Source organism: Heloderma suspectum, chromosome 1 (assembly GCF_057233095.1).
Source record: "Heloderma suspectum isolate Gila_16-S chromosome 1, 16-S_ref, whole genome shotgun sequence".
NCBI classification, from domain to species: domain Eukaryota; kingdom Metazoa; phylum Chordata; class Lepidosauria; order Squamata; family Helodermatidae; genus Heloderma; species Heloderma suspectum.
The window spans coordinates 273,733,147-273,759,640 of record NC_139458.1 but is presented as its reverse complement, the minus strand read 5'-3'; the positions used below and the strand labels follow the sequence as shown (position 1 = coordinate 273,759,640).

The window sequence follows — 26,494 nt, the reverse complement described above, 5'->3', positions numbered from 1 at the left end:
AAAGCTATTCATGGGATTGCTAATTCTGTGGTGTCACGTTTAGTTTGGCTCTTAGGCAGGCCTCTTTCAGGAAGACATTCCAAAATTCAGGTGCCACAACTGAAAGTCCTTCAAGTCCTTGCAGATTTCCACATTGCATGAGGGAATATGGGGTCAAACCTCACTGAAAAATCTTAATGAGCAGAGACTCAATAGGAGAAGCCACTTCCAAGGTATGTTGCGCTCAGGTCAAATAGAGCAGAATGCTTCTGGCTCCAAGTGTAGGAAAAATGGCTTCTTTATACTGTTTTCTTCTTTGGTTCATTTCCACGTGATTCCAGAATTAACTCAATTAAAATTTTACTTTGACTTATAACAGTTTTATTCTGGGGCTGAACATTTCTCAAAAGTATCAGGATTGAGGGTTGGATCCAATCTCGCCCCCGTCCCCTGAAAATCTGCTCTTGAGGACTGGGAAAAAATCCGTAGCAGATGTTTGGATGGCACATAGGGCTCCATTGGGGAGGAGAGAAGAATATCCAGTTGTGCTAGTGGACTTCCATGAGCATGAGACTGGATTTAATGCTGGGGTTTTTTGCAGGGTTGTGGGAGGTTGTGAAGAGAGACCCAAATAGACCTTTGGGCGGCAGTCCACACCACCATGAAATCAGTGGCAAACCTCCTATATATCTGAACTGATCATTATATAAGCTGTAGGTGGACTTTTGACATTCAGTTCATTTATTTATTTAAAGTATTTATAGGCCACCATTCAGGGTAAATCTCCTGCAAAGCAGCATACCCAGTTGAATATAGTACATAAATACACTGGATGCACCAAACAGGCATATATTACAATGAGAGCATTTTGGCACTGTACATCTAAACTATTTACCTAAGAATGATCAGGTGAGCTGAAGTTGGATTATTAAAATAATCCACTTATATGATAATATAATGAAAACATTGCCAAATCTAATTGCATGCCGTTGGATTAGATTTCTTCCTAACTGGAGAATAATGCTGATTAAAGCTGTGTATTCTGTATCAATGTGCTGCTTACTGGATTTACTCATATCTTTCCAGTTGACCTGATTAGTTACCTGACGAGGTTTGAGTGGGACATGGCAAAGTATCCCATAAAACAGCCACTAAAGAACATTTCAGAAGCATTAGCAAAGGTAATATAATCTCTCTCTCTCTCTCTCTCTCTGAAAATCACCCCCCCCCCCGCCCAAGTTCAGAATTGATAATAATAAAGTGTGATAGCTCTCTTCTTAGAGGCAGTGGGCGTTCTGTGGATTACTTTTGCAGGAACAACTTTGGGCACGTTGAGTTTCATAGTAAAGCAAGCTGATGTAATATAGCACAGAAAGTCAAAGAACAATAATTCCAGGCCTAAAGTCACGGGTGTTTTTCACAGCGGCATCACTTAAGTCTCTTCCCTGTATATATTTTCTTCATATCTGAGGGGAGAGAGGAAGACAAAGGCACAGTAACAGCCATTTACCCCAAACTACCATGTGATAAAGTCTAATGACATGGGTGGGCAACTTGTGGCCCTCCAAATGTTTTGACCTACAAGTCCCGTCAGCCCTAGCCATTGGTGAGGGATGATGGGAGTTGTAGGCCAAAACATCTGGAGGGCTACAAGTTTCACAGCCTTGGTCTAATGTATGAATTACTGGAAGAGCCAAATATTCTGTGGCAACCTATAACAGTTAAACTATAATAGTTACTTGAGACCCTACCCTATAGACTTTCAAGGAAGGTTAATTGTTCACAATGAGTATCAAACTCTGGGCTAAACTATACATTATGTTAAATGCATATTTGCATTTAATGTGCAGGTTTTTAAAAATGCAAAGAGCTTCAGCTATTATCAGGTTCACAACAGGAGTGAAGGAGGAATTTAACGCTTTCCTCTCCTGCTGCAGAAGAAATCACTCCTTTGAAGCGGGTATTTGCACTGGGAGGAAATCCCCCATTGGTGCCAGCTTTGAAATACCAGCTTCAAGAGAGTGATTTTCTTCAAGCCTGCACTTCCTCCTTCACTCCTGCTGTGATCCTGGTAATTGTAGCATATACCCATCTGATCATATTTTCATTTTTAAAACACACACATTAAATGCAACGGTGCATTTAACATCACAGTTGGTTGGCCCTCTGACCTGGTAAATCTGGCAATACAATCCACATTCATTGTAGACTTTTGCCTTTGCGATGTTATGTAAAACTTTTAATTTTGTAAACGTACGCAGAATTCATGTTGTTCAGCTGGATTTCTCTCTCCCTGCCCCACTTTTTAATATTTAGCAAATTACACAAATAGAAACAGACATGAAAAACCGAGCAGCTGTGTACAACAACATCAAAGGAAATCTCCAGAATCTGGAAAGAAAAAACGTGTATGTACATAAGTAGTAGTGATGTGCATCTGATACGTATTGGGATATTTACTTCATACGATGATCTAATGTGTTTCTTGCACTGGAATATAGTCTTACTGAAAGGTAATACGGACTGCATGAGTTAATGAATGTGATGGTGAGGAAGCAGGATATAAATCAGGGGTGAACTTTATTTGTGTGGGGGGCCAGATGACATTAAGGGTGGGGGCCACATATTTAATCTGGTTCCCTGCCAAAGCATCAGCTGGAGGTCCTCCAGCCAGTCCTTCAGTCAGGGACTTGGCTTTGCTGTGTGTGGTTTTCTCTAGCCGTGGAAAGCCTGCATGCAGCAAAGTTGTCCCAACTGAGGTGCTGGATGGAGGAACGTTCCACCCGGCAGCTTGTTTGGGAGGATGTTGCCTGAATGGCATCTTCCCCCTTTGGGGAGGATGTGAGGCGAGCAACGCACTTAGCATGTTGAGCTGATGAGTGGTCCGCTAAGGGGAATCTCCAGCCAACGGTGGGGATTCCTCTCCCTGCCAGCCTCCAGGGCCTGGGCTTTGGGAGAGGTCAGGGCTAGGGAACCTCCATGGGCTGAATCCCGCCTGCAGGCTGGAGGTTCCCCATCCCTGATATAAATGAATTAGATAATACGAAATTATCTGGACTCAGGTTAAATAAAAATCTATTTCATAGAAATGCTGAGGAGCTGAAGTAAATGTAGATGCTTGGGAAGTGGTACAGGGTCACATTTTTCCAAGCCTATACCAAGCAATTGTAAGCTTGTTTTAAGTCAGTGGGGGACATGGGGGCCCAAAATGTCTTGACCCCCCCCCCAACACACACAAATAAAAACCAATGGCTCATCTTTCAGTATTAGTACAAGTATAACCACTGCCACTAGTTAACTTTTATGAAGTATCAGTAGTAGTGATACCTCTATCTCCCAGTGTTACTTTTTGGTTTTTGTCTTTTCTCCTAGGGGAAATCTTTTGACGCGTACTTTAACGGATATAGTAAACAAGGAAGACTTTGTGTTGAATTCTGAATATCTCATCACTCTGCTTGTTTTCGTTCCCAAGTAAGAAAAAATGCGGCCCTCCTGTGGCTGGACTTAATCATAACACTCAGCATTTACAGAACACTTGAGAGGAAATAAAGCACTTCACACACATTATCTCAGTAATCCTCTCAACAAACCTGCAAGGATGAAGCCCACTGTTATCACCATTTTGCAGATATGAAGTTGAGAGAAAGTAGCTCACTAGCCAGCTGGAGAGTTCATGGCAAAGGCGGGGTTTGAACCAGCGACTTTGTGGTTTATAGATCAGTCTCTTAGCTACTACCCTGCAAAAGTTTACATAATTAATGCATGCATTTTGCATGTAAAATGTGAACACTTGATAAGAGGCCCAAAACATGACATTAGAACCAGGACTGTTTTTTGTTTTTTTAAATATCCTGCTTTATGTTTATAAAATAAACTCAAAGCAACTTACATACATACAGCGCAACCCTATGCATATTATTTACACAAACGTAACACCCACTGAGAATCTGTTGAAAACGAGGGATAGAGCTGTGTGATTTCAGTGTACTGATGACTCCTCAGCCCATATCTCTGGACAACTTCACACAGTGGCTTCATGTAGATGTTAAAAAGCAGGGAGGATGAGATGTAATCCTTGTGGATTGATATGTGGGAGATATCAACTGGGACAGGCCCATAAAAGTCATGGCAGCCATGTTGTCTGGTGCAGCTCAAGGTAAGCCCCCCGCCCCGATGTGAATGCTGAAATCCCATCCCCCAAGACAGTAAGTCTTGGGTTTTCCAATACTATACTTGAGTTCACCTCTGTCAGCCTGCGCAGGGAGACTTTTTAGGTAGTGGAGTGGGCAGTATACCATAGGATCCCTCTCCTGGCCTAGGCTCCTAGCATTAGGTACATACACTCAAAATTGGCTGACTGCTGGACAGGGCACCAGGAAAAAGAGATGGAATGAAGCTAGGCCACAGTGGCCCACTCCTCCTTGCCCATTAAAGATCTATGCTTGCGGACACAACGGTAAAAGCTGGACCTCCCCATCCTGGTCCTCCCAGGTCTTGGTGATGCAAGCCAGGTCAACATGCTCGTACAGGATCAAATCCTGGATGAGAGCTGTTTTCCCATGTATCAACCCGGCATTAAGTAGTAAAATGTTGACCCAATGGATTGCATAGAGAGGAGTAGTGGACCTAAATTTTGTATTAAGTATAGCTTTTCTGTACATATGTTTCTGAATCATCTTCCTTGTTTAAGGTCAAGCTATGTACAATGGCAAAAAACCTATGAATCGCTCTCTGACATGGTGGTTCCTCGCTCGACAAAGTAAGTGAGATTTCTGAACTGGCTCTTTACTCATGGAGAGGTAATTTGGCAGGGTAGGGCAGCAGTTGGGGTGACTAGATGCAGAAGAGGATGGGGCTCCTGTTCCTTTAGAAATTTTGAAGAAGAGTGTATTTCAGTTGATGCAGTGTTAGTATTCTTCTTGTTTAAAAATATAAACGTATTTATTTACAGTATCTGTATGTTGCCCCCTTATTGCAAACTTTTCCTGGTGTCTCATGCTGCATTGGCTGAATTTCCACCTTTGACATGACTCCTGAAATGACAGGATCCCTTTCTTCCTACTCCTCTGCCCACTGTAACCGTACAACGTGAGTGGGCACCTCCAGCCTGCGGGGATCTTTAATCCACCCTGTGAAGCCTTTGCCACTGGACACGCCCCCTTAAAACCCCTACCCCTTACTTTTGAACTGTCCCCCTGCCTGCAATTTCCCCCAGTGTTTTCTCTGGGGGGTGGGTGGGAGTTGGCTGCCAGAACACTTCCCCCATGTTGCTGGGCACTGAAAAAGGCTCCCTAGCTCAGCAGCAAACTGCTCTCATCTCTGATCGGTGATAAGAGCTTTTCCCTGCAGGGGAGAAGAGGTGCGAGGAGGAGCCTGTTATTCAATCCTGATTACTTCTGAGTAGGCCTAAGAACAACATTTTAGCCCCACCCACTTTGCCTACATCCACAGATGGAATGCAGCTCCCCCTCCCCGCTTCCCAGATCAGAATTTGGCTCTTGGATGGAAAAAGCTTCCTCACCCCTGCTGTAGGATGCCTACTGAAATGGAACATTGGGTTACAGATCCCTGCTTGAGGCAGGTTCTATTACAGCCTCCCCCAACCTGATGCTTTCCAGATGGGTTGGGACTATAATGGCTGGCTGGGGATTATGGGCATTGTAGATATCTGGAGGGCACACTCTTTGGAAGAGGCTGCTCTGTTATCGAGAGATTGTGTGGTGAGGGGGAAATAGATACCAATTTATGCTGTGTGTAACTTGCTTTTGGCTTTAAAACACCCTGCTTTTCTGTTAATCAGGTAAGAGGCAAAAGTACAGTGGTTTGGGGGAGGGGGGAGGGAAGAAAGCTGAAACTGGAATGCAATAATGTGACACACATTATAACATAACACTGGTGTAGCATGACCTAATTAAGAGACTACTGAGAAGGTAATGTGATCTGGCAGCTACCAGCTCTGCCCATTCTTGGTGTTTTCTAAATAGTAGTTGTAGGTTTTATTGTTAATTGCCTTGGACACCTAGTGCAGGAAGGCAGGATAGTCATTTAAAATGAATAAATAAGTGTATTTCATTCCTACAGGATGATTACTGAAGATGCAGAGGGAGGGCTCTTCACTGTAACGCTATTCCGAAAAGTGATGGATGACTTTAAAGCCAAAGCAAGGCAGAACAAGTACTGTTCATTTTCTTTTAGAATACTAAAGGAGAAGCAGGAACACTTTAAGAAGTCCCTATGGAAGAAAAACTAGGAACATACCTGCATAATTACATCAGTGCTCCTGAATTCTTTACTAAGAACACACCTCCATTATGCGTTTAATCTGGTTTCAAACTTCTTAAAGAGCATTTTCAGGCATGATATTATTTGTGCGTATGTGCAACTGTTGATAATGAGGGATAGAAATGAGAACAGTGCCATTTATAAATCAAATATTCACTCTAGCCAATTATATTCACATTACATAAATGGGTAACATATAACAAGTGTGTTGAAACTCATGAATAAAAATGCCTACTAATGATTACAGGAGTTCCTAGAAAGCTTTTAAAGTTGGTCTGGTGTGACTTACTTGGGGGAGCTGCTACACTGATGTCTTCTTGTCTTTGCTGCCTGACAAAGCTTTCGTGTCTTTTAGCTAGACACACACACACACCCCCAAACTGTAAATGCAGATTTAATAAGGAACAACTGCTGAATGTCAATACTTTTTCATTTGCTTTAAGGTTCATGGTGCGGGAATTTTATTTTGATGAAAAAGAACTGAAATGTGAAAAAGAAGAAATGAGGAAGTTAGCTTCTGATAAGAAGCAACAATATGTAAGTACACTATGCCAGTTTGCAGACCCTTGCCTAACGCTCATGGGATTATTGGCTTCCATACAGCTCCAGTAGGGTAGAGCACTGACTTGTTAATGAGGGAAAGTGAGACACATCATGGTTTAAGAGATTTATTCAAGACTGCCATATTATGCAGGACTAATACCCTGGCTGGCTGAATACCTTAAGGGCTTTCCAAGATCATATTTTTAGTGAAATAATTGTGCAGTAACTAGTTACATAGCTGTACTTAAGATAATTTTGATATCACTTTAAAAAAATCTGAATAGTCTGATTCACCCCCTACTAGTCACTCGGTTGTTACTTTCAGTGCAGTGTGGAATGTGATTGCACAGGTATCATGTCCATCTTTTGACTGACTACTTCTTGTGCTATCACTGGTCACAAATGACAGTTCCTCTCTCCCACCATGTCAAATCTATTTTATCTACTTTAGAGCTGTTCTTTCATCTTTAGAGGCTAAATGCTCCTCCACTGTAATATTCAAGTATATGTGCACTTCATGACCTTTTAAAACTCAAGCACTAGCAAGATTAACCTCTCCTCTAAAGCAACACCTCCACTTTTCTATGGAAGTTTTCCTCTACCCCCTTTTAAGTTTTAAGGCTGTGTACTGCAATAATGGAAAGTAGGAGCACATCTCCCCCCACCCCCACCATTTTTTAAAGTAAAAGAGAGGAGCCCAAATAAAGTAATGCCTTGCAGCAATGTACAAAGATGGGGTATTGTGTCTTTTGGCATCCAGAAGCTGGGCAAGACATGTTGATACCTTAAGCAGAAGATTCAAACAACAGCCATCATGGTGGTAAAAGTATAATAATAATAAACTGAGGGTGCAGTCCTATGCATGTTTAGACAGATAAAAGTCTTACAACTCCCAGCATGGAGAATGCTGGGAGTTGTAGGACTTCTTTCTGTCTAAACATGCATAGGAATGCTCCTTAAATAACCAACAATTTTCTGACCTTGAATGATACCTTGCATTCTGCCACTTGTCTAATGCCTAATGGTAGGGGCAGGGTGAGCATAGGGGGTGGGGAAGCAGTATTTATATTGTATGGAAAGCCCTAGATCAGACTTTAGCCATACATATAGCTAACAACATTTTATGCACATCTTATAGAAATTACAGTATTTGTGTTTCCAAATAAAAGTACAATGTACCTTTTTTCTCATCAAAGGGCCCACTATTGCGCTGGTTAAAGGTGAACTTCAGTGAAGCATTTGTGGCTTGGATTCACATAAAGGCTCTTAGAGTTTTCTCAGAATCTGTCCTCCGGTAAGTGGGTGAATGTATATTAGGGATCAATTTTCTTGAGAGAAAGATACAATCCAAGGTCAACACTTCCAGAAGCCCACTGATTGCAGTGGAAAAAATTTAAGCATGTATTTAACTTTCTCACTGAAATCAATTTGGCTATATCATCCTGAAATGTACTCTAAAAAACAATATAGGGATGGGAGCTGTTTGCAGTTAAGCAAATTTGATATTATAAATAAGGGAAAACAGGAAATGTCTGATGCTGGTTAAGACTTCAGAAAAAAAAATAGTCTTCAGGTTACGAACTTTCTGCACTGGAATAGGCAGCTTGTTCCAGAATAAGCAGGAAAAAGAAGTTAGATGGAAATAGTTGACATTAGTATTCAGTTGCATTCAGCATGTAATCAGGTATTTCTTGACAGCTTACCACAGTGCTTTAAATTTTAAAAAGGTATGGACTGCCAGTGAATTTTCAGACAATGCTACTTCAGCCCAACAAGAAATCTGCAAAAAGGCTGAGAGATGTCCTTAATGCAGTCTTCAAACATCTGGATGAAGTAGCAGCAGCCAGTATAATGGATGTAAGTGTTCATTCTATTGAATGAAAGACAAAACGTCTTTTCAGATTCTTTTCAAGTGGTACTCAACACAATCTTGCCGTCACTTTCAGCTTACCACTATGCCCTAAAAACTTTAATGTGCCTATACCTTAAAGTTAGTGTCCTACATTAGTTATGTTTTTGAATCTTTCCCCAGACCTCTGTGGACATTCCTGGCTTACAGTTAAGCAATCAAGACTACTATCCTTATGTTTATTTCAAGATTGACCTCAGCCTTCTTGATTGCAACTAAGAGATGCCTGACTTACAGCATGACTTGTCCTCCAGTATTTTAGTATCTGATTGTTCATGAACAATGAAAGTGATATGCAAGCACCTCCACCCCAATGGTTTTTAAAAAAAAAAAAACACACAGTACTAAGGGACCACAGGACGGGAGTGCAGCCCCTTTTTGTGCTGGAGGACCAAATAATTTTAAGCAAGTGTTGATAGTAGGTTTGGCTCAACTATGCAGATACAGTAATGTTTCCCTCTTCCATTTTAAGTGTTAAGATTCTGGAAGCCTTTTCTGATCATGTTAGAAAACATGCTTCACAAGGCAATTGTGTTACAGTTGTATTTATTTTTTGTGTGTGTAAGTTACAAAAAAGTTCTAAACCAGGATTTTAAATAAAATCAAGAAATATCTGGTGGTTAATATGATCAACTACTCTTAAGTCATGGATCTGTTAGCTGTTTAACATGCAGATTCAATCAGCACAGCAGATACGCACCCTTGCATTAAAGTTGAGCACTAGAACAGGTAACTGGAGAGCGGTGGTGGTGTTCTGAGGTGTTAATCCTAATCTGCTCAGTTGTTTTAGTTTAGCATTTAAGAGGAATCCAGGCAGAGAACTGATTATCTCTATTAATGAGAACTGATTCAGCTAAGCTACTAATTTCCCCAGTTAATTCAATGTTTGGTAAAAGGGCGGGGGGAGGAGGATGTCCCGCAACCAACTAATAAAGCACAGCGCTGGAAATCTAATCCATGTTGCCAGTTTGCTGGAGGAAGTGTATCTTTACAAGGCAGTGTAGTTCAAGTGCATCTCCTGCATTTAGTTCTTAAAATTAATCCCCCATTGTTAGAGTTGCAATGCACACAACAACCATAATCTAATCTCACAGTAAAATGTAATAATTTAAGTCTGTACAGGATGGAAAATAACATAGGTCTACTACTTTATAAACCTTTCTCAAAGGGTAGCTTACAAAAAGGTGAAATAAGCGTATTAAGTAAGGAATTGGCCAAAATCATGCTATACAAGGTAAGTTCTCTATAGAAAGAATAGCTGTTACTTCTCTCTTCAAGAAGTATTCATTTAATACTGGCACACTGGGTTTTTTCCACACATTCCCTACAAAGAAACTATGACACACACAATGACTGGGGGAGATGAGAGGTGTCCCTCTGTATGGCAGCTAAATCAAAAACAATCTGGAAGAATGGGTCTAGGTTGCCTGGGTACATTCTTCATCAGACACAACAGGAATACCATACTAGGAGACTCTTCAGTAAGTCACACTGTTCAGCTGGCATGGAGATCAACCCCTTTCCCAGATCAGCATCATGCTGCATTCCCATTCCAAATGATAACGTTCATGTCAAGAGTATATCTGCCATGGGCACTCCCCAGCACATTTTCAAGCAGTATGTGACTTCTGTGAAGCCCGCAAGCTCCAAAAAGGAGAGACGAGAAGTATCCTCTCTAACAAAGAGCTACATGCTGAATGACCTATATAGATTAATTATCTGTGCTATCAAATGTTCACTGCAAAACGAGACCTGAAACATTGCACTGGTTTGGCAAACGATGGAGCTCTGTACATTGTACAACACTGACACAGTGTGTCAAAAATATTGTTTTATTCTTTCATTGAAATGGCTAGAGCAACTAGCTTTTGGGAGAGGAAATAGGTCACATTTTAAAACTAGTTACAATAAAAGTCTCAAGTCACTGTTAACCACCACATACCAGCTGGACAAAAGCCAAAGTAGGAGTATTTCAATGAAAGATCAGTGTCATCCTCAAAATGTCTGTTGCACAGGATACAATCAATTTTACTCAATACAAAAAAATTCATAGAATTTTAGAGATGTTTTTTCTTGAGAGGCACACTATTAACAGTGTTTCCAACAGCTGACTGAGGGCTTCTCTCTCTCAGTAAAAAGGTCACCGGTATGTCCGTGTGATGTAAAGCAGTGTTCCGTCAAACTACAGCCCAAAGTCTCTCAAGAAACAAAATGTCTTCAAGCTCTCACAATTCATCCTTCCCAATATCCCAGTCATCAAGATCTATGTCACTGAGATCAATATCCTCTTCAGCTGGTAGCTATGAGACAATTAAGCAGAGTATGAATTAAATAGGCATTTATTCAGATACCACAACTGATGTCTCCATACATTTCTTTGATCAAATTCAGAACCTTGTGATGTGTTTCAACTATGACAAGAGTTTACACGACTGGCAAAAATACAGTCTATACTAGGGGTGGGCAACTTGTAGGCCAAAGCATCTGGAAGCCCAGACTTCCATCAGCCCTTGACAGCATAACCAATGGTGAAGAATGATGAGAGTTGTAGGCTAAAACATCTGGAGGGCCACCAGTTGCCCACCCCTGGTCTATACTTAGGTGAGCCACTGCTGCAGGTGACTTCTTCATTCTAAAAGGAAGACCTAACTGTTCTATGGTACCTTACAGACAGGTGCTGTACAATCCACCAACACAGCCTTACACCTTTGAGAAATCTGTACTGAAGTGTATAAATCCCATACTACTACTTAAGTGGATTTACCCCCAAATTAGGATTTACCTATACAATTTAAGCTAGAGCGTTCTCATACTAGAAACATTCACAGCGTAGTATGGAGCTCATTAAAATCTTGACAAGCTCTGATACTGGCAGGGTTTCTTCAGTCTCTTTAGTAATATATTTTACTCAGTAACAGCAGCAAACAGAAAGTAATCAGACATTTTTAAAGTTATGGTTAGCAGCCTTATAGATTTCTTTAAGATTTTGTACAGCGGTTTGTAACAAGACTTTGTAGGGTCACAATTAATAGACACATCATACAAAAGGGGAAAGGGGGAAGTAGTCAAAGCTAACTATAGGCTGAGTAACAGAGAACAGCAATACAGCTGGACCAATATAAAATGGATGGGAAACAAAAAAAAAGAGGAGCTGTGACAATGTCAAGGAATTCTCAAGGACAGAACTGTAAGCGAAGAAGGGAAAGACAGGAAGCCGGGTCAAAAGCCTGGTGAGCAACTTGCATTCATGCATGCAGGGAAAAAATGCAGAGAAGCCTGCACAGGAAGAGAATTAGAAGGGCTCAAACTGAATACAGAGAGGCAAGGATACCAGCAAAAGAGAACAAAACATGTTCACAGCTTAAGAGTGAAAAACAGAAGAGAACAAGGACATTCAGCTTAACTCGAAAGCAAGGAGTTTTTTCAGAGATGAGGTAGATGGCGGAAAAGAAAGATATAGCAATAATCTAAATGGGAAATAAGGGTGAAAATCAAAGTTTTCACCTTTTATGGAAAGAAACAGATTTTTACGATGTCATTAAATTGATCTGAGAACAAGCAGACTGAAACGAAAACTCCTTCTCATAACATTCATGTCTGAATTGCTACTGATGAAAGTGATCAATAGCAATTTCCTTGAAAGACAGGATTCCTAAAGAGCCCCACGAGCCCTAATGTAAGTTCAAATATAATGCTCACATTCGTAGAGATAAAAAAGGTGCCTCTTACCTCACCATCTTTGCCATCCCATGGCTCTACTGTGTTAATCTTTGCGAACCCCCCCCCACCTACTGGTGCTGTAGACCCACGACCAACAGAGAGTTCCCTAAAAGGAGAAGATTCAAAGCAAATTTAGAATTTTCTACATAACTACCAGACAGACTGCACAAGCTAGGCCTGAGAGATCATAATGCTTTTCACTATCCAATCGGCAATATATAGTCTACTTGTTTCATTTGCTATACCAAAGAGAAAAAAAGTTACCAAACATGTTTTGAAAGATTTATTCAAAGCCAAGCATATGAGCCCTAACAGAAACAGGAAAATAAAACAACCCCAAGAATTATTTTCAAGTACAGTCATGTTTTTGGCCGCTATTGATACCAAACAATGTTTGTCCAAACCCAGCAGATAACACAAATCTTCTTGCTATTTAGGTACTAACAGAGGAACAAACGTAAAGATGCAATACTTGTACCTAAGGAATTCATTAATCCCTTGCTCACTGAAAGATCCCTTCAGGAGTGCAAACTTCATCTTTCGAGCATTAACTGCTGCCATGGCCGGGTATCCAAATCCTCCAATTCCCAAGGAATTTTCGAGATCAGACTGTGCTCCAGCCTCTGTCCACAGCCACCTTAGGAAAAAAAGAGTTGCGATACATGTGTCATAGCAACTGTACATGAAGATCAGTTCTCATGTTTATGTGCACAAACTAGTTTGGGAGCCCCTGCACTTTCCAGTATCTGTTAACACCAATGAGATACAACACTGAAGCAGGATGGGAGAGAGGGAAGGAAACAGGGGGAGTTTTGCAAAGCATACAACCCACTTCTAGTCTCTTGTCTCCAGTTAACAGCTAAGCTAGTGTTAAATCTACACAGGCCCACAGTAGCTTTATAGCTGTCCCCATATTTTTATTTCTACAGGAAATTTACCGGGGCACATTCTTTCGCATAATAAAATGACCGCTCTGCATAAAAAAAGAAAACTATATCATGGATAGGGCAGTTATTTTCTCAAAGTATATGCCTTTTGTTATATTTCAAAATAACCTGTCCTTACCCCCACATCTTCTTTTTGTATTTGTCTGCCATTTTCAACATGACTTCCAAGTAGGAATTTCTACCTGTAGCTCCTGTTTGATAGATAGAAATTGAAAAAAGGAAGGACCATGTTTGATACCAGCATTAGAAATATACAGTAAGAGGGGAAAATGCATCTTCTTGCTCACCTGTGTCAAGAATATGGGGCAAGACAGAAATGATACAGAGCTGGTGAGCATCACAAGTTTGCTTCAAGGCATCTTCGTTAATAATCTAAGAGAGAGAGAAACAAATGCCTTACCACCCACAAAAGTACTAATTAAAATTAAAAAGTACTAATGAAAAGATTACAGCGACAGGCTATAGTTTCATTCTTCCATAAAGCCTACTCCGCCTCCAACTGCTCTATTTCCCCAATGTGATTGGCTTATCTGTGCTCATGTCAGAGCAGTTTTGCAGCCAAGAACATCAGAGCAATCCTATCTACCATTTGACTTTAGTTGCTCCAACATCATGAGTGCCTAGGACAGCCTTAGAAACTGCCAAGATTGCTCAGGCAATCAAGGAGACTTCAGAATCTATATTCTGAAAAAGTCCATGAGCAACTTTTGTTATAATTAACTCACATGAAGTGCTTCCAACACGCCAATGGATTTTCAAAGAACCCATTGCTTCAAAGCCTTTAATAGCAAGTAAAAAGACAGCTTTTGTTGCTTACTACACGCAATATACACGCCAATGGTAAAATAGTGGAGAGCATCCAATGCTGCCCATGTGCCTCCGCAGATGATGTGCTAATGCTTCTTACAGCAACCATGGAAACGAGCTGAAACACTCATTTCTGGAATGGGAAAGGTCAGTGGAGCTCTCAGAAGGGAGCTGTGCTGACCTCTCTCATTCCAGAAACTAGCATTTCAGCTTGTTTCTGCAGTTGCTCAGAAGTACCTATTGCACTTGCAGTGGGCCCCGCTAGCACATGGGCAACAATGGATACTGCCCTGTGTGCGCGCGCGTGTGCACGCGTATGTGTAGGAGGAATGATATCCTAGAAGGTTTGTTTCCAACCACATGAAATGTATGAAGGTAGTATTGTAATTTTCTATCCCAGACCCAAGTACAGAAATCCAGTAAGAGAACATGCTTAATTTCTCACCAGTCTTTTCTTCAGTTAAAAATCATATACACTAATAGAAAACTCCGATGCTAAGTTATGATGGCTATGTAGCCAAAAGGAGGCTACTAAGAAACAAGAGGGAGGCATCATCATGCCCAAGGGAACCCAAATGCTTGCAGAAGTAGAACAAAGTTACAGGGGAAAAAACAGTCCAAGAGCAAAAGCCCACAAAATGGCCCAGACAATACCGAGCATGCTCAGCATCCATGGAATGCTGCATGTCTGTTGGGGGAGAAGAGCCAATAGAACAGAGTATCCTGAAAGAAGGCATGGCAGGGTGGCACACTGAACAGAAGCGTCCCAAACTACAACATTGTGTTGCAGGTCCCATCTCTAAATACTAAAAAGTAAGCTGGGAAGGAATTAGTTTAGTTTATCAGGAGAAAGATACCTCTAGGAGTTCAGGTGCTGGTGCATTCTCTGAGAAAAGGTCCAGAGCACGAGCAACAATATCTGACTTTGTCCTTCCTCCATCAAAATCAGCTGGGTCTTCTCCCTTCTGGAAGATCTTTATGGTAGGAAACCCACGGATCTGGAATAAGGTTTCAAATAGGAACAAATCAGGGTGACAGACTGATCAGAAGAAATAGCCATCTAGATAGTATATGGTTTAAAAACTAAAATTAAGTTATCTTAGGTGCACTGTAAGAAACTGTACTTTTGCAGAATCCACTAATGGGAGTCACATGCAAACACAGGAACCATTGCATACATGTCCCTGTGTTTAAAAAAAAAACAACCCTTCCTGACATGGGACAAACTGGTTGTGCTCTCACTCTGTAGTTTAAAATGAAGTAAGTTAAGTTGCACAAGTCAGTGCTGAACATATTCAATTTAAAAAATCCTCTTAGTCATTAGAAAGAGACCAGTTCCCCTCTGTATGAAATGGGGGCAGTACATGAAAAAGCACTGGCATTACTGCTTGCAGTATCTACTCACCCCATATCGGCTTGCTAACACCTGGTTCGCTGTAGCATCTACGGCAGCCAATTTAACTTTTCCCTTGGTTTGCTCCTTCACTTCTGTTGCAGCTGATGCCCATTCTGGCTCTAAACTGTGGGAAGAAAGTTTTGTGCGTGTGCATGTTTGTTTTTTAAAGACCAGTGGTAACTGGCAAAAGGCACATCAGAATTAAAAAAAACAAGACTGAAGAAAGAGAAAGTGATTGAACAATGCCAGTTAGCTTCAAGTTGAGAGTAGGATGGAGAAAATATTTTAGACTGTTAAGTTCTTAGGGGACCAGGACAGCAATCTTGTGTGCATTTATTTGAGAGTAAACAGCACTGAACATGATGGGATTTACTTCCAGGTAATCATGCACAGGATTGCACTGTAGGTCACTGAATTTTTTTTTAAAGCTACAATTGTGAGATTAGAATGATTAATTGGAGGGAGGTTGGACTCGATGGTCTTATAGGCCCCTTCCAACCCTACTATTCTATGATTCCTACTATTCTATGATTATAAAATATTCTACAGGCTATTAGATTTACAGCAAGCTTTATCTTGGGCTTAGCTGTGATCACAAATTAGAAGGACGACCTTCTCCTGTACCAGCCTGCCTGCACTGTTGATGTTGATCAACAGAGATCCTTCTCTCCTGCCTGCTACCAAGGGTGGTTAGCGATACAAGAGAGAGGGCCATTGCAGCCATAGCCCCAAACCTCCGGAATCAGCTTTCATCGGTGGTTTGTCAGAATCTTTCTTTGTAGGTCTTTTGGAAAGCTCTGAAGACCCACTTGTTTTTGCTGGCCTTCCCATACGGTTTTGGGCTGCTGGTTTTATGGGCAATTTCTGTTTTTATGGGTTTTTATTGGTAATCACCGTTTTTATAAATTTGTATCGAATATGTGCTTATTGAACTGCATTATATCCAAGTCGTATGTTTTTTATCTTGCACTCTGCCTTGGGAGAGTTCCATCCTTAAAAGCTGCTAAAAATAATTTAAAATAAATAAAATAGCAGAAGGATAGCTGGTGCCAAGGAGCACCGCATCAAAACGAAGAGAGAGAGAACCCCATGAAGATGTGCATTCATTTCTAACATTAAAAAGCTGAAGGGCAATTTAGGCTGCAATCTTGTGCTCATTTACCTGGAAATGAGCCCACTGAATGGGCTTACTTCTGAGTAGGCATGTGTATAAGATGGCACTGTCAGGACAGTATCCAATAAGGACCTCACACATGCAGCCAACCCCACTCTGCATGTGGCCAGTCCTGCCGACCCAGGTCTGTCAGTGGTTGTAATAAAGCGCTTCCGGGGGCAAGCCTCAACGCCCCTTCCAGAAACCAGCATTTCTGTTCACGCTGGGGTTGCCCCCGGAAGCGTTATATCACAGTCACACATGGGCCTGGGCTGGCTGGGCTGGCCATGTGTGGACTGGAGCTGGCGGGGCTGGCCGAGTGCAAATGGGCCCCTACTGGATTCTACCCTTGATGTCCTTACTCCAAAACACAACTTCGACTAATGTCTGTTTCAAGTTTGCACACCGACTAATTACACCTTTGACTCAGGGCCTAGAGAGCCTTTACTTACTTTTTGCAATGTCCACACCAAGGAGCATAAAATTCTACCAGCCAGATGTCATCGCTATTTAAGACATTCTTATCAAAGGTGTCGTCTGTCAGCTCGATCACATCCTTTTTGCTTGAACCTCCACTTTCATGGCTGCTCTGTAGTTTGAATCACAAACACAAAACAGCCTAAATTAAATCTGAACACCGTCCGCACAACCTGGCAATGGTAACTTGGCACATATACACGGAGGTCTGATTTTCAGCTAGGTGTGTATGTGCACACGCATGAAGCATCCATCCTTCACAGCATCCACACAGCTGTTAATGGGAGCCTTGTCCAGTCTGGAGTCATGTCTACCCAGCCTTCCCTTTCTAAGCCATTTCTAAGCATGCTTTTGAAAGCATTTTGCCTTGCAGACCACGGTGGCGATGTTACTGTTAAAACCACAAGAGGTTCTATTAGACTTTTCTTTGCAGTTCCATTCCTTGCCATTTATTACACCCCAAATTACACTCTTCTATTCTTATTATCCCGTCCTCCACATTTTGATACACGTACAACATGCCATAAATTCTTCACAGGCAAATGACAATTCCACTTGCTATTTCTCAGCATTTGAACAGTTCAACCTGTGTGCTATTTAAGAGTTTTAAAGGAGCAAACATACTGCTTACACTTTACAATAGCTTCAGTTCCAACTGTTAAAAATATCCTTTTAAAGCCCATCATTAAAATTCCAGCATTTTTCTCTCTCTCTCCAAAGAATTCTCCGTTTAACTTCTAGTATCTTCATGCAAGAACTCCTACCTGGAAAACACACTCATGACTGGGTCTCTGAAAAAAGCAATAGGTTATTACTGCCTGGAAGTACCTGTTTTCCAGAGCTATATCCACCTCCTCTACCACTAAGGCGATCTTTTACCAGTGACCGGAGAGCACTTAAAGCAGCATCAACGATAGCATCGCTTGTCCTGGCCCCTGAGGCACAAGAGAGAGACAGAATGCTAAGCAGTAAAGTTAAGACTCCCCACACGTCTACACCTGGGGTCTCCAAAGTGGTGCCTCTGGACACCAATTTGCCCCCAGGCACTTCTCTTGGCACCTGCCAGGATCCTTACCCTTCCTAATTTTTATTTTATTTCTTACTATTTTTAAGGTTTTTATTATTTTAACTGCAACACTGACATGCTGCAAAACAAAGTAGTGCTCTCTAGGAGTTCAGACCCCACCTTTGCCTCGCACTGAGGTTCTTGAGCAAGTTATTTTTATTTTAGTCTCTCCGGTTCGCCTTCTGCGAGTGTTTTGTGACTGGCCACACCCAATATGGTAGCCATTTCATGAATGGCCAAACCTCATGGCAGCCCATTTTGTGAGAGCACCCATGACACTCTCTCAAAATTCCAAATGTGCCCAGTGACACGAAAAGGTTGCAGGCCCCTGGTGTTCACTTTTCAGTGGTAGCCTTGAAGGACACCCCAGTACTTTCAACAGCAGGGAGAAAAACAGCCATGCAGCTTCTTCAATCACTGCACTGATGTATCAGGAGAAATCCCATCTGCCAGGACTAATAAAGCCGTTAAAGACACTGGGCCGCAAATCAGGCCATATGCTGGAAACAAGAGAACATAAGCAGTTTTGCTTACGGTGCTTATCCATGAAGTACACAAGACTCAACAACAACAATAAAAAGTACCACTTAAAAGTACCTTGGTAATCTTCTGCTTTGTTCTTGTTGGCACCAAATATCTTGATAGTGGGAAATCCTTTCACACCATACTGGCCGCCTAGGGACTGATGTTTATCTGCATCAACTGCTCCTACTTTCACAACACCCTGCAAGAAAGGAAAACAGTTAGTTACGATTAAGGCACTTGAGGAACAAAACTAACCTCTAAAAAAATGGTGGGGGGAAGACACAGGCTTCTATATAGCATGTTTTGTTGAACTAACACATGTGCATTAAACTTGGCCCAAAGTGATGTAATAAGTCAAGGAAACAATCCATGAACACAGAATTTCAGGACTGCTGTCTTTGTTTAGATAGACATTAATAAAGCTGTCTAAAACTAAGAGCTATCTCTAGATCATAGGAGAGTAATTTTAATTAGATTAGAAAATGAGGCTGTATGAATACATTTATTCCCTTTAAATTACATCCCAGAAAATCCCATATTTACTGTGACAGCCAACCCATAAAGGCCTAAGTATGTGACTGCATTTAATTAGCTAATGGTACTGAGATTACAAGGGTCTCCTAAAGATGCCGTATTTTTTTTCACTCTAAGTAGATTAAATTGCCATTATGCCAGACAACTGTTGTGCTAAGCGTGCCACCACACTCCTCTGGTTCGATTGCAATACTAATAGATTCCTCTGTAAGGAAACATACAGAGCAGGAGACCCAAGTTCAATTTATCCCCAGCACTGGACAATTCGTGTTAATGTCTCACCATTCTACATAGCAGTAAGTCACTCTCAGCCTAACCTATCTTATGAGGTTGTTTGTAAGGGATTAAACTGTGTAATATGTTGTATGGTTGTGTAATATGTTGAATGGATATGGTGTAATATATCCTTATTAAAGAAATTTTACTTGATCAAGTAGAATTCATATGATTCATCAATTAAATGTGCATACATTGGCATGTGAATAAAATATTTCTGAAGCACTCATGTTTTTAAATGATGCGCTCAGGTTTTGTGGCGGGGGCAACCTTTTAGTTAATTAGGGTGCAATCCTATGCATGTTTAGACAGAGAAAAGGCCTACAACTCCCAGCCCTTTCTCTGTCTAAACAGGCATAAGATTGCACCCTTAAGTATTTTTGTAATTGAACTGATCTAACCAATTAAATGGTGCAGCCTAACTATAATAACCCTGAACCCATGAGATAGAATGCAAGGCTGCACTCTAAATCTTTACATATGAAATGGGACATCCCAGATACTATATTCATAATCCCAAATGTCACTCGAGACTCCAGAACTTTAAAAAGAAAGACTGTAAAATGTTATGCTTGTTCAATGCAAGTTTAAAAAAAAAAAAGTGGTACCAAGGCAGCTGATGACAGTCAGCTTTTCAACCAACAAGGCAGACAAGGGCAATAGCTCAGTGGTAGAGCACCTGTTTTGTATGCCAAAGGTCCCAGGTTCAATCCCCAGTGACTCCAGACAGGGCTGGGAAAGACCCCTGCCTGAGATCCGGGAGAGCTGCTGCCAGTCAGTGCAGACAATTCTGGGCTGGATGGAGCAGTGCTCTGACTGAGTAAGGAGACACTTCACTGGTGGGCAGGTTACTCACTTTCAGTGCTGTTGCAGCTTTCTTCCATTCAGGGGTCAGTCTTTGGCAGTGGCCGCACCTTTCAGGAGGAAAAAAGAAAATGGAAGCACATTACTTATTCTAAATCACATAAACCCCCTGCCTCCATATGAAGCTAGATACTTAAATGTGCTTTGCATACACACTGCCAGTCTTTTTTGCACCCTGTCAAGGCCACGTGCTGGGAATACACCGTTAGGCTACACAATAAATTGTGATTAGATCTTAAGCATGACCAGGGGTTCCGTTTTAGTCCTCTAGCGCACCACGCCGTTTGGTACCTGTGTCTGTCTGTAGCAGAGCCTTCCGAGTACGTGCAACTGTGCAAATGGAAGTGCTGCCCACCAAAGGCTGCCCCCCCGACCCCCCAAATTCCCCGGCAGAAGCGCTACACTTTTCAATAGGTGCGCAACAGGCAGAAATGTAACTGGTGTGGCTCCGTCACAGCATTTTCATACTGGCGCATCTCTTGAATTCCTGCCTGCTAATGATGCAGCTCCTCTGCCAGGAAAAAAGATGGCAACCCCCATGCTCACCTAGTAATATGAATCCCTGTAAGCCAGGGGTCCAGGCACTGTTGCGATTTCCCTGGTCCCGGACTCTGTGTACAGAAGATTCCCTCCCTTCTGTCAAGTTCTTTACAAATTGCAGAGAACTGAATGGGGGCAGGGAGGGAAGAAACTAACTCACCCCATTCCAAACACAAATTCTCTGCAGCAGCCTTCCCCAAACCGCTGCCTTCCAGAAGTTTTCGTCTTCAACTCCCATCAGCCCCAGCCACCATGACCAATGGTCAGGGAGGCTGGGAGTTGTAGTCCAAAACTCCTGGAGGGCAGCAGGTTGGGAAAAGCTGCTCTACATGCAACTCAAAGCAGAGGTGGAGTCACTGTGCTGCTGCCTCTCTCTAAAGCCCAGCACAGAGTGGGACATAGGCCTGGTTCATATGTAACGACAATCCAGAGCACGGGTTGAGTATGGCGTATTGTTGAATCATAGGTTATTGCTACATGCAAACCCTGCACTATGGCTTAACTATGGGTTGCGAACCATGAACAACCCAGAGTTCACAACCCACGACAACTATGGGTTCTCTTCACAGCTTGTTCATAGTTAACAACCCAATGACCTGCCTCACACAAGACGACAGGCCACCATGGCTTAACTTACCTGCAGGGGTTGTTGCACTGTGTGGGCACCCGCAGCCACTATTTCTGCAAGGAATCCATGGGTGCCTGGCTGGCCGTGGCTTGTCATGTCTTGTGAACCCAGGCAGAAAGGGTTGTTCGAGGGTTAGACAACCCTCTGCATTCATGACGTGCCACAGCAAGGAAGGGCACCCACGGGTGCCATGTATGATGCGACGGCCCCTGAGAGTAAATTACGCCACAGTTGTGTCATGTGAAATCAGGTTATAGTTAAACCATAGTGCAGGGCTTGCACATAACGACAACCTGTACTCAAGGTTGTCATAACATGTGAACCAGGTCACAGACTTGTGCTACTTTCACCTTCATCAAAGCCTGGGAGAGAAAGCCACACCCTTCCTAGTATTTTCTGCACATGCCAAAGAAACTAAAATCATTAGGTTACATCTTGGTACAGCCCTCCAGCTAATCCCGCCCCCCTAAATTTAACAGGGTGGGAATCTGAAAAACACAAAAGAAAAAGCAAGTTAAAAGAGAGATTCTCCTGTCACATGCCCATAGATGATACATACTTTAAGAAGCACACTACCTGGTTTGTCAAGGTTTAACTCATTTTAAAAGACTGCCAAATCAGGCTTGATAAGAAGGCTGCATTCCTACTGTTGGGCTCTCAAATTCTACAGACTTCAGCAAGCTAGTAGTGCACAAAACTGTGATGTAGCAGTGAGAGAGCTGGACTAGGATTGGGGAGCTACGGGTTCAAGTCTTGACTCAGCCATGAAGCTCGCTGGGTGACACTGAGCCAGTCACCAACTCTCCGCCAAATGTGCCCCAAAGGGTTGTTGTGAGGATAAAATGGAGGAGGATCATGTATGCCGCCTTGGGTTCCTTGGAGGAAAGGTGGGATATAAACGTAACGAACGAATAAATAATAAAGATAAACACAGACATAAGGGGTGGCAGACATTTCCACTTATATGTACATTGAATACATATGGGTGTATGTGCGTGTGCGAGAACAGGAGCCTTGCCCACTGGTACACCCTGCAAATCCTACCCTTCAGCAGCCACAAATTTGGCGTTACACATTTCCCTGAACATGCAGCCATTTCTATGTGACTGGCAACTCTACACGGACCAAGGTTCACAAGTGCACAAAGAACCCTACACACTCTTTCACCAAAACAGTACACATGGCTGCCAGAGGGGTGTGGCCAGTGGCATGTCAGCATCAGGACTAACAGGTGTGGTCCTGCTCTCCACTCACAAGTTCAGTGAACATGTGGAAGCAGGCTTTGTCTGTCATGGACACACTTGCCTAACCAGATCCCTAATGGTAACCACAGCAGTTCTAGGCAGACGTTCTGTGCCAGGATAAAAGGAAGTGTTCATAGGGTTATGGCTAGCCCATAGCTATTCGGAGAAGGTGGTAAACTGAACATATGCCAGTAGTAATTATTGTCCAAAGAACACGGGTCAATGAAAGCTTACCATGGTGCATAGAACTCTACAAGCCATAAACTGTCACTCTGAATGACTTCCCTGTTGAAGTTTGTTGGTGTTAGATCTACAACGTCATCACTGGAAGAATACAAGCTGTTAACAGCTAGGAAGAGCGTGCAGCTCACAGTTCCTAGAATACAAAAAAAGAGAGCAACATTAAAGACCTTTCAAAAGACAATCAGCAGCTTTGCTACATTTATGGCCAAGAGAACCCTAAACAAGGGGTAAAGTAACATAAGAGAAACCTGATCAAGTGCCACCAATCCAAACAGGACAAGAACTGCTGGGAGGTTAAGCGACACACCCACAAGAGATATACCTTGGTGCTTACAATCTCTCTCCACAGCTCAAAGCATAAAGATGCTAGCATGGTGTAGTGGTTAGAGTGTTGAACTGGGACTCGAGAAACCTGGGTTCAACTCCCCACTCAGCCATGAAGCTCACTGGGTGACTTTGGGCCACCTAAGCCTAACAACACAGGGTTGTTATGAGGATAAAATGGAGAGGAAGAGGATCACGTACACTATCTCGAGCTCCTTGGAGAAAAAAGGTGGGATATAAATGTAACAAATAAAATCAAAATAAACCGGTCTGCCATAGAGACTGGGTATGTGCTTGTATGGTCGAAATAACTTTTGCACGCTACCTGAAGATACACCGTGGCACAGCTAGCACTGCGCAGAGGTAACGCTCCTGACTGCTTAACCTTAAATGGACTGAGCCTAAGCCAGGGTTTTGTATGCAGACTGGATTCACTCCAACTAAGGCTGGAATTCTAGACATACTTACTAGAGAATAAGCCCCACCAGGCACTGTGGAACTCACTTCCAAGGAAGTACGCACAGAAACGCGCTGCACCTCACACTATGCAGGAGAGGCACCGCTGCTTCCAATGGTGGTTGGCGCAATCTGCATGCTTGATTATCCTGCATATATTTTTACTGCTATGCTTTAGAGGCATTTTAAAATGACTGTTAACCAGCCTGGGGATTTGAATCAAAAGCTGCATTTAATTAAAATATGCCTAGTGTTCTTCAAGAAGTCTTTTTAAAGATATGAAGAAAACAAATTCAAGCTCAGTCAGCACTTGATCCCTTTTGAAAATCCAGTCTTTAGTACCCACATATCCAGTTCTAAAGGTTGAGCCCAGGTTAGCCTGTTGCAGCCAAAGCATCCTGCTTATCAGCAGTTATTTTAAGGCTGGTTGGAGATGGGTGCCAGAAAAAATCCCCACCCATTACACCCATCCCAAGCAAAAAGCACTTTGTTGGAATGGGTCCCCCTCACTACTTGCTAGTAGAACCTACTGAGTGGATGATTCCATGAACAGAGTTCCTGGATAACCCAATTAATGGGATTGGCCACCAGCAAGCTGCAGTGATGACTCATTCCAACAACATGCACCCATACAGAGGCCATTCTATAAAATGTAAGAATAGTTATATTTTCCTGCTAGAGAGCTTCCCAAATCAGAACCTGAGAACTCACTGCATGAAGTCTACAAGTGATGTGCGTGGTTACTTTCCGCAACTGGCGAGCCATACAAAGTTGCTGCAGAACAACGGTCAGACCTATTGTATCTGCTCTGGATTAGAAAGGGTCTGACTCAATGTATGAACAGAGAAGCCTTACAAAAGCATTTGCACCACCTTCAGTAGCACTGAAGCCGTTTCCTGTAAAAAAGATCACAGAAACCTGGTCTGTTCTATGTTCTGCATTTTAGGAGCATGTGCCTAGCTTAGCATGCGTAGGAGAGACCGCTACACTGGACAGGCTGACGACTTAAGGTCACAGAACTTTCGCCACATGTGAAAGCTCATCACCTTACATTTGCTTACCAGGACCAAGAAGGCTTGCACTACCATACGCATTTAGTCAGGAACAAGTCCCACTTGAATGCAACAGGATTCACTCCCAAATAAGCGTAAGTAAGAATGTAAGAAGAGCCCTGTTAGATCGGTCCAAAAGCCTGTCTTAGCATTCTCTTCCCAGAGTGGCCACCCAGTTGCCTATGGGAAGCCCAGAAGCAGGTTATAAAGGCAATAGCGCCCTCCCATTTGGGTTCACCAGGAACTGGCATTCAGAGGCAGGCTACCTCTGAATCTGCAGGTAATATATAGCCGTCCTGACTAGTGGCCTTATAAAGGCATCCAAGTTGGTGAGCATCACTGCATCTTAAGGAAGCAAATTCCACTGTTTAACTATGCACTGTGTGTATTCCTTCTGTCTGTGCTGAATCTCCCACAATTCAGCTTCATTGGATGCCCTCTGGTTCTACAATGATGAAGGGATGCAGAATAACTGTAAGCCAATGTGGTGTGATGGTTAGTGCTGGACTAGGCCTAGGTTCAAATCCCCACTCAGCCATGAAGCCAACTGACTGACCCTGGGCCACTCACTATTTTTCAGCCTCATCTAGCCTACCTCAGAGGGTTGTCACGTGGACAAATCAGGCAGGAAAGGGGAGACAACCACCCTGCACACCACCCTGAGCTCTTTGGAAAGAAGGTCAGGATACAAATATAATAAATACATAAATAAAAGTAATGTTCTTTAGCAGCAGACAGTCCTCTTCCCCTTCACGCCTCTCCTAAGGCACCTCCCTTTTGTTTCTGTCAGCATCAAATCAGAGCCTTCTCCAACCCGGTACCCTCCAGATGTGTTGCACTACAACGCCCAGCACCCTCCAGCCACCCATGCTGGCTGGTGGGTGCTGGGAGTTGTAGTCCAACACATCCGAAGGGTGCCAGGTTGGGGAAGGCTGAACTAAAGTATTCTGCGTAAAAAGCCAGAGCCGCCTTCCTTTAAAACAGGGGTGGGCAACTTGCGGCTCTCCAGAGTTTGTACTACAACTCCCATCAGCCCCAACCAGCAAGGCTAGTGGGCAGCAGCTTTACGGAACTTGTAGTCCGGCCGCCTGCCCCGATTTTAACATGTTTGCATTCTACTCCAACATGCAGCGACGATTCCAAGGGGGGGGGGGGAAGAGGAGAGCTTCCCGACCCACACAGTGATCCAGAACTAAATCTAAATATTTGATCCCGAGATTGAAAACCAATGCGGGTTGTACACTGCGGGTAACAGGACTGACTCCCCACCCCCACCCCATCGGCCTAGGAGCCCCCATGCCCCACCAGCACCTTGCAACGATTGCAACCCCCCTGCAATCAATAAGAGATTAACCTTGTCTTCCTCCACCAACAGCATCCCACCCACCGCCATCCCGTACCAAGCAAAAAGCGTCTTCCGCCAAACGCGCCCATCTTGCTCCCTCGCGAGGCTCCAGCACACTCCCCCCGCCTTCCCCCCCGCGCTCGCTATTCTACCCAGCCCCTCCACCAAGAGGGCCAGATGCTTC

General features: G+C 42.9%; 2 protein-coding genes across 4 annotated transcripts in view; one reads left to right on the top strand and one right to left on the bottom strand.

The window, feature by feature from the left end:
- The window catches only part of ATP6V1C2 (ATPase H+ transporting V1 subunit C2), a 24,787-nt gene extending 15,350 nt beyond the window's left edge, over positions 1-9,437 (top strand). For both annotated transcript variants that reach the window (XM_084826634.1, XM_084826633.1), the window contains exons 6-14: positions 1,066-1,160; positions 2,296-2,387; positions 3,352-3,450; positions 4,670-4,738; positions 6,061-6,153; positions 6,705-6,798; positions 8,001-8,098; positions 8,532-8,661; positions 8,837-9,437. In XM_084826634.1, coding sequence (XP_084682760.1) covers positions 1,066-1,160; positions 2,296-2,387; positions 3,352-3,450; positions 4,670-4,738; positions 6,061-6,153; positions 6,705-6,798; positions 8,001-8,098; positions 8,532-8,661; positions 8,837-8,932 — 866 coding nt within the window. In that variant the 3' untranslated portion in view covers positions 8,933-9,437. The remainder of the gene's footprint in view (positions 1-1,065; positions 1,161-2,295; positions 2,388-3,351; positions 3,451-4,669; positions 4,739-6,060; positions 6,154-6,704; positions 6,799-8,000; positions 8,099-8,531; positions 8,662-8,836) is intronic.
- PDIA6 (protein disulfide isomerase family A member 6) lies at positions 9,244-26,494 on the bottom strand. 2 transcript variants are annotated; one of them, XM_084826632.1, is made up of 14 exons: positions 26,449-26,494; positions 26,366-26,416; positions 23,125-23,266; positions 20,471-20,528; positions 18,877-19,003; positions 18,042-18,148; positions 17,189-17,325; positions 15,593-15,707; positions 15,045-15,185; positions 13,668-13,752; positions 13,499-13,571; positions 12,912-13,070; positions 12,443-12,539; positions 9,244-11,013 (listed from the first exon to the last, which is right to left on the bottom strand). In XM_084826632.1, the coding sequence occupies exons 2-14, from the start codon at positions 26,397-26,399 to the stop codon at positions 10,939-10,941; spliced, it is 1,350 nt and encodes a 449-aa protein (XP_084682758.1). In that variant the 5' UTR covers positions 26,400-26,416; positions 26,449-26,494; the 3' UTR covers positions 9,244-10,938. The 2 variants fall into 2 exon arrangements, with proteins under 2 accessions (XP_084682758.1, XP_084682757.1); XM_084826631.1 differs by lacking the exon at positions 26,449-26,494 and having other exon boundaries at positions 26,366-26,433.

Excerpts from the sequence above, each read along its gene's own strand:
- PDIA6 (XM_084826632.1), bottom strand. The coding sequence starts at position 26,399 with ATGGGCGCGTTTGGCGGAAGACGCTTTTTGCTTG. Across the intron at positions 15,708-17,188 it reads TGGTGTGGACATTGCAAAAA|TTTAGAGCCAGAATGGGCAT; the intron begins GTAAGTAAAGGC and ends TTCTTCCCACAG. Across the intron at positions 13,753-15,044 it reads CAGCACCTGAACTCCTAGAG|ATTATTAACGAAGATGCCTT; the intron begins GTATCTTTCTCC and ends TCTCTCTCTTAG.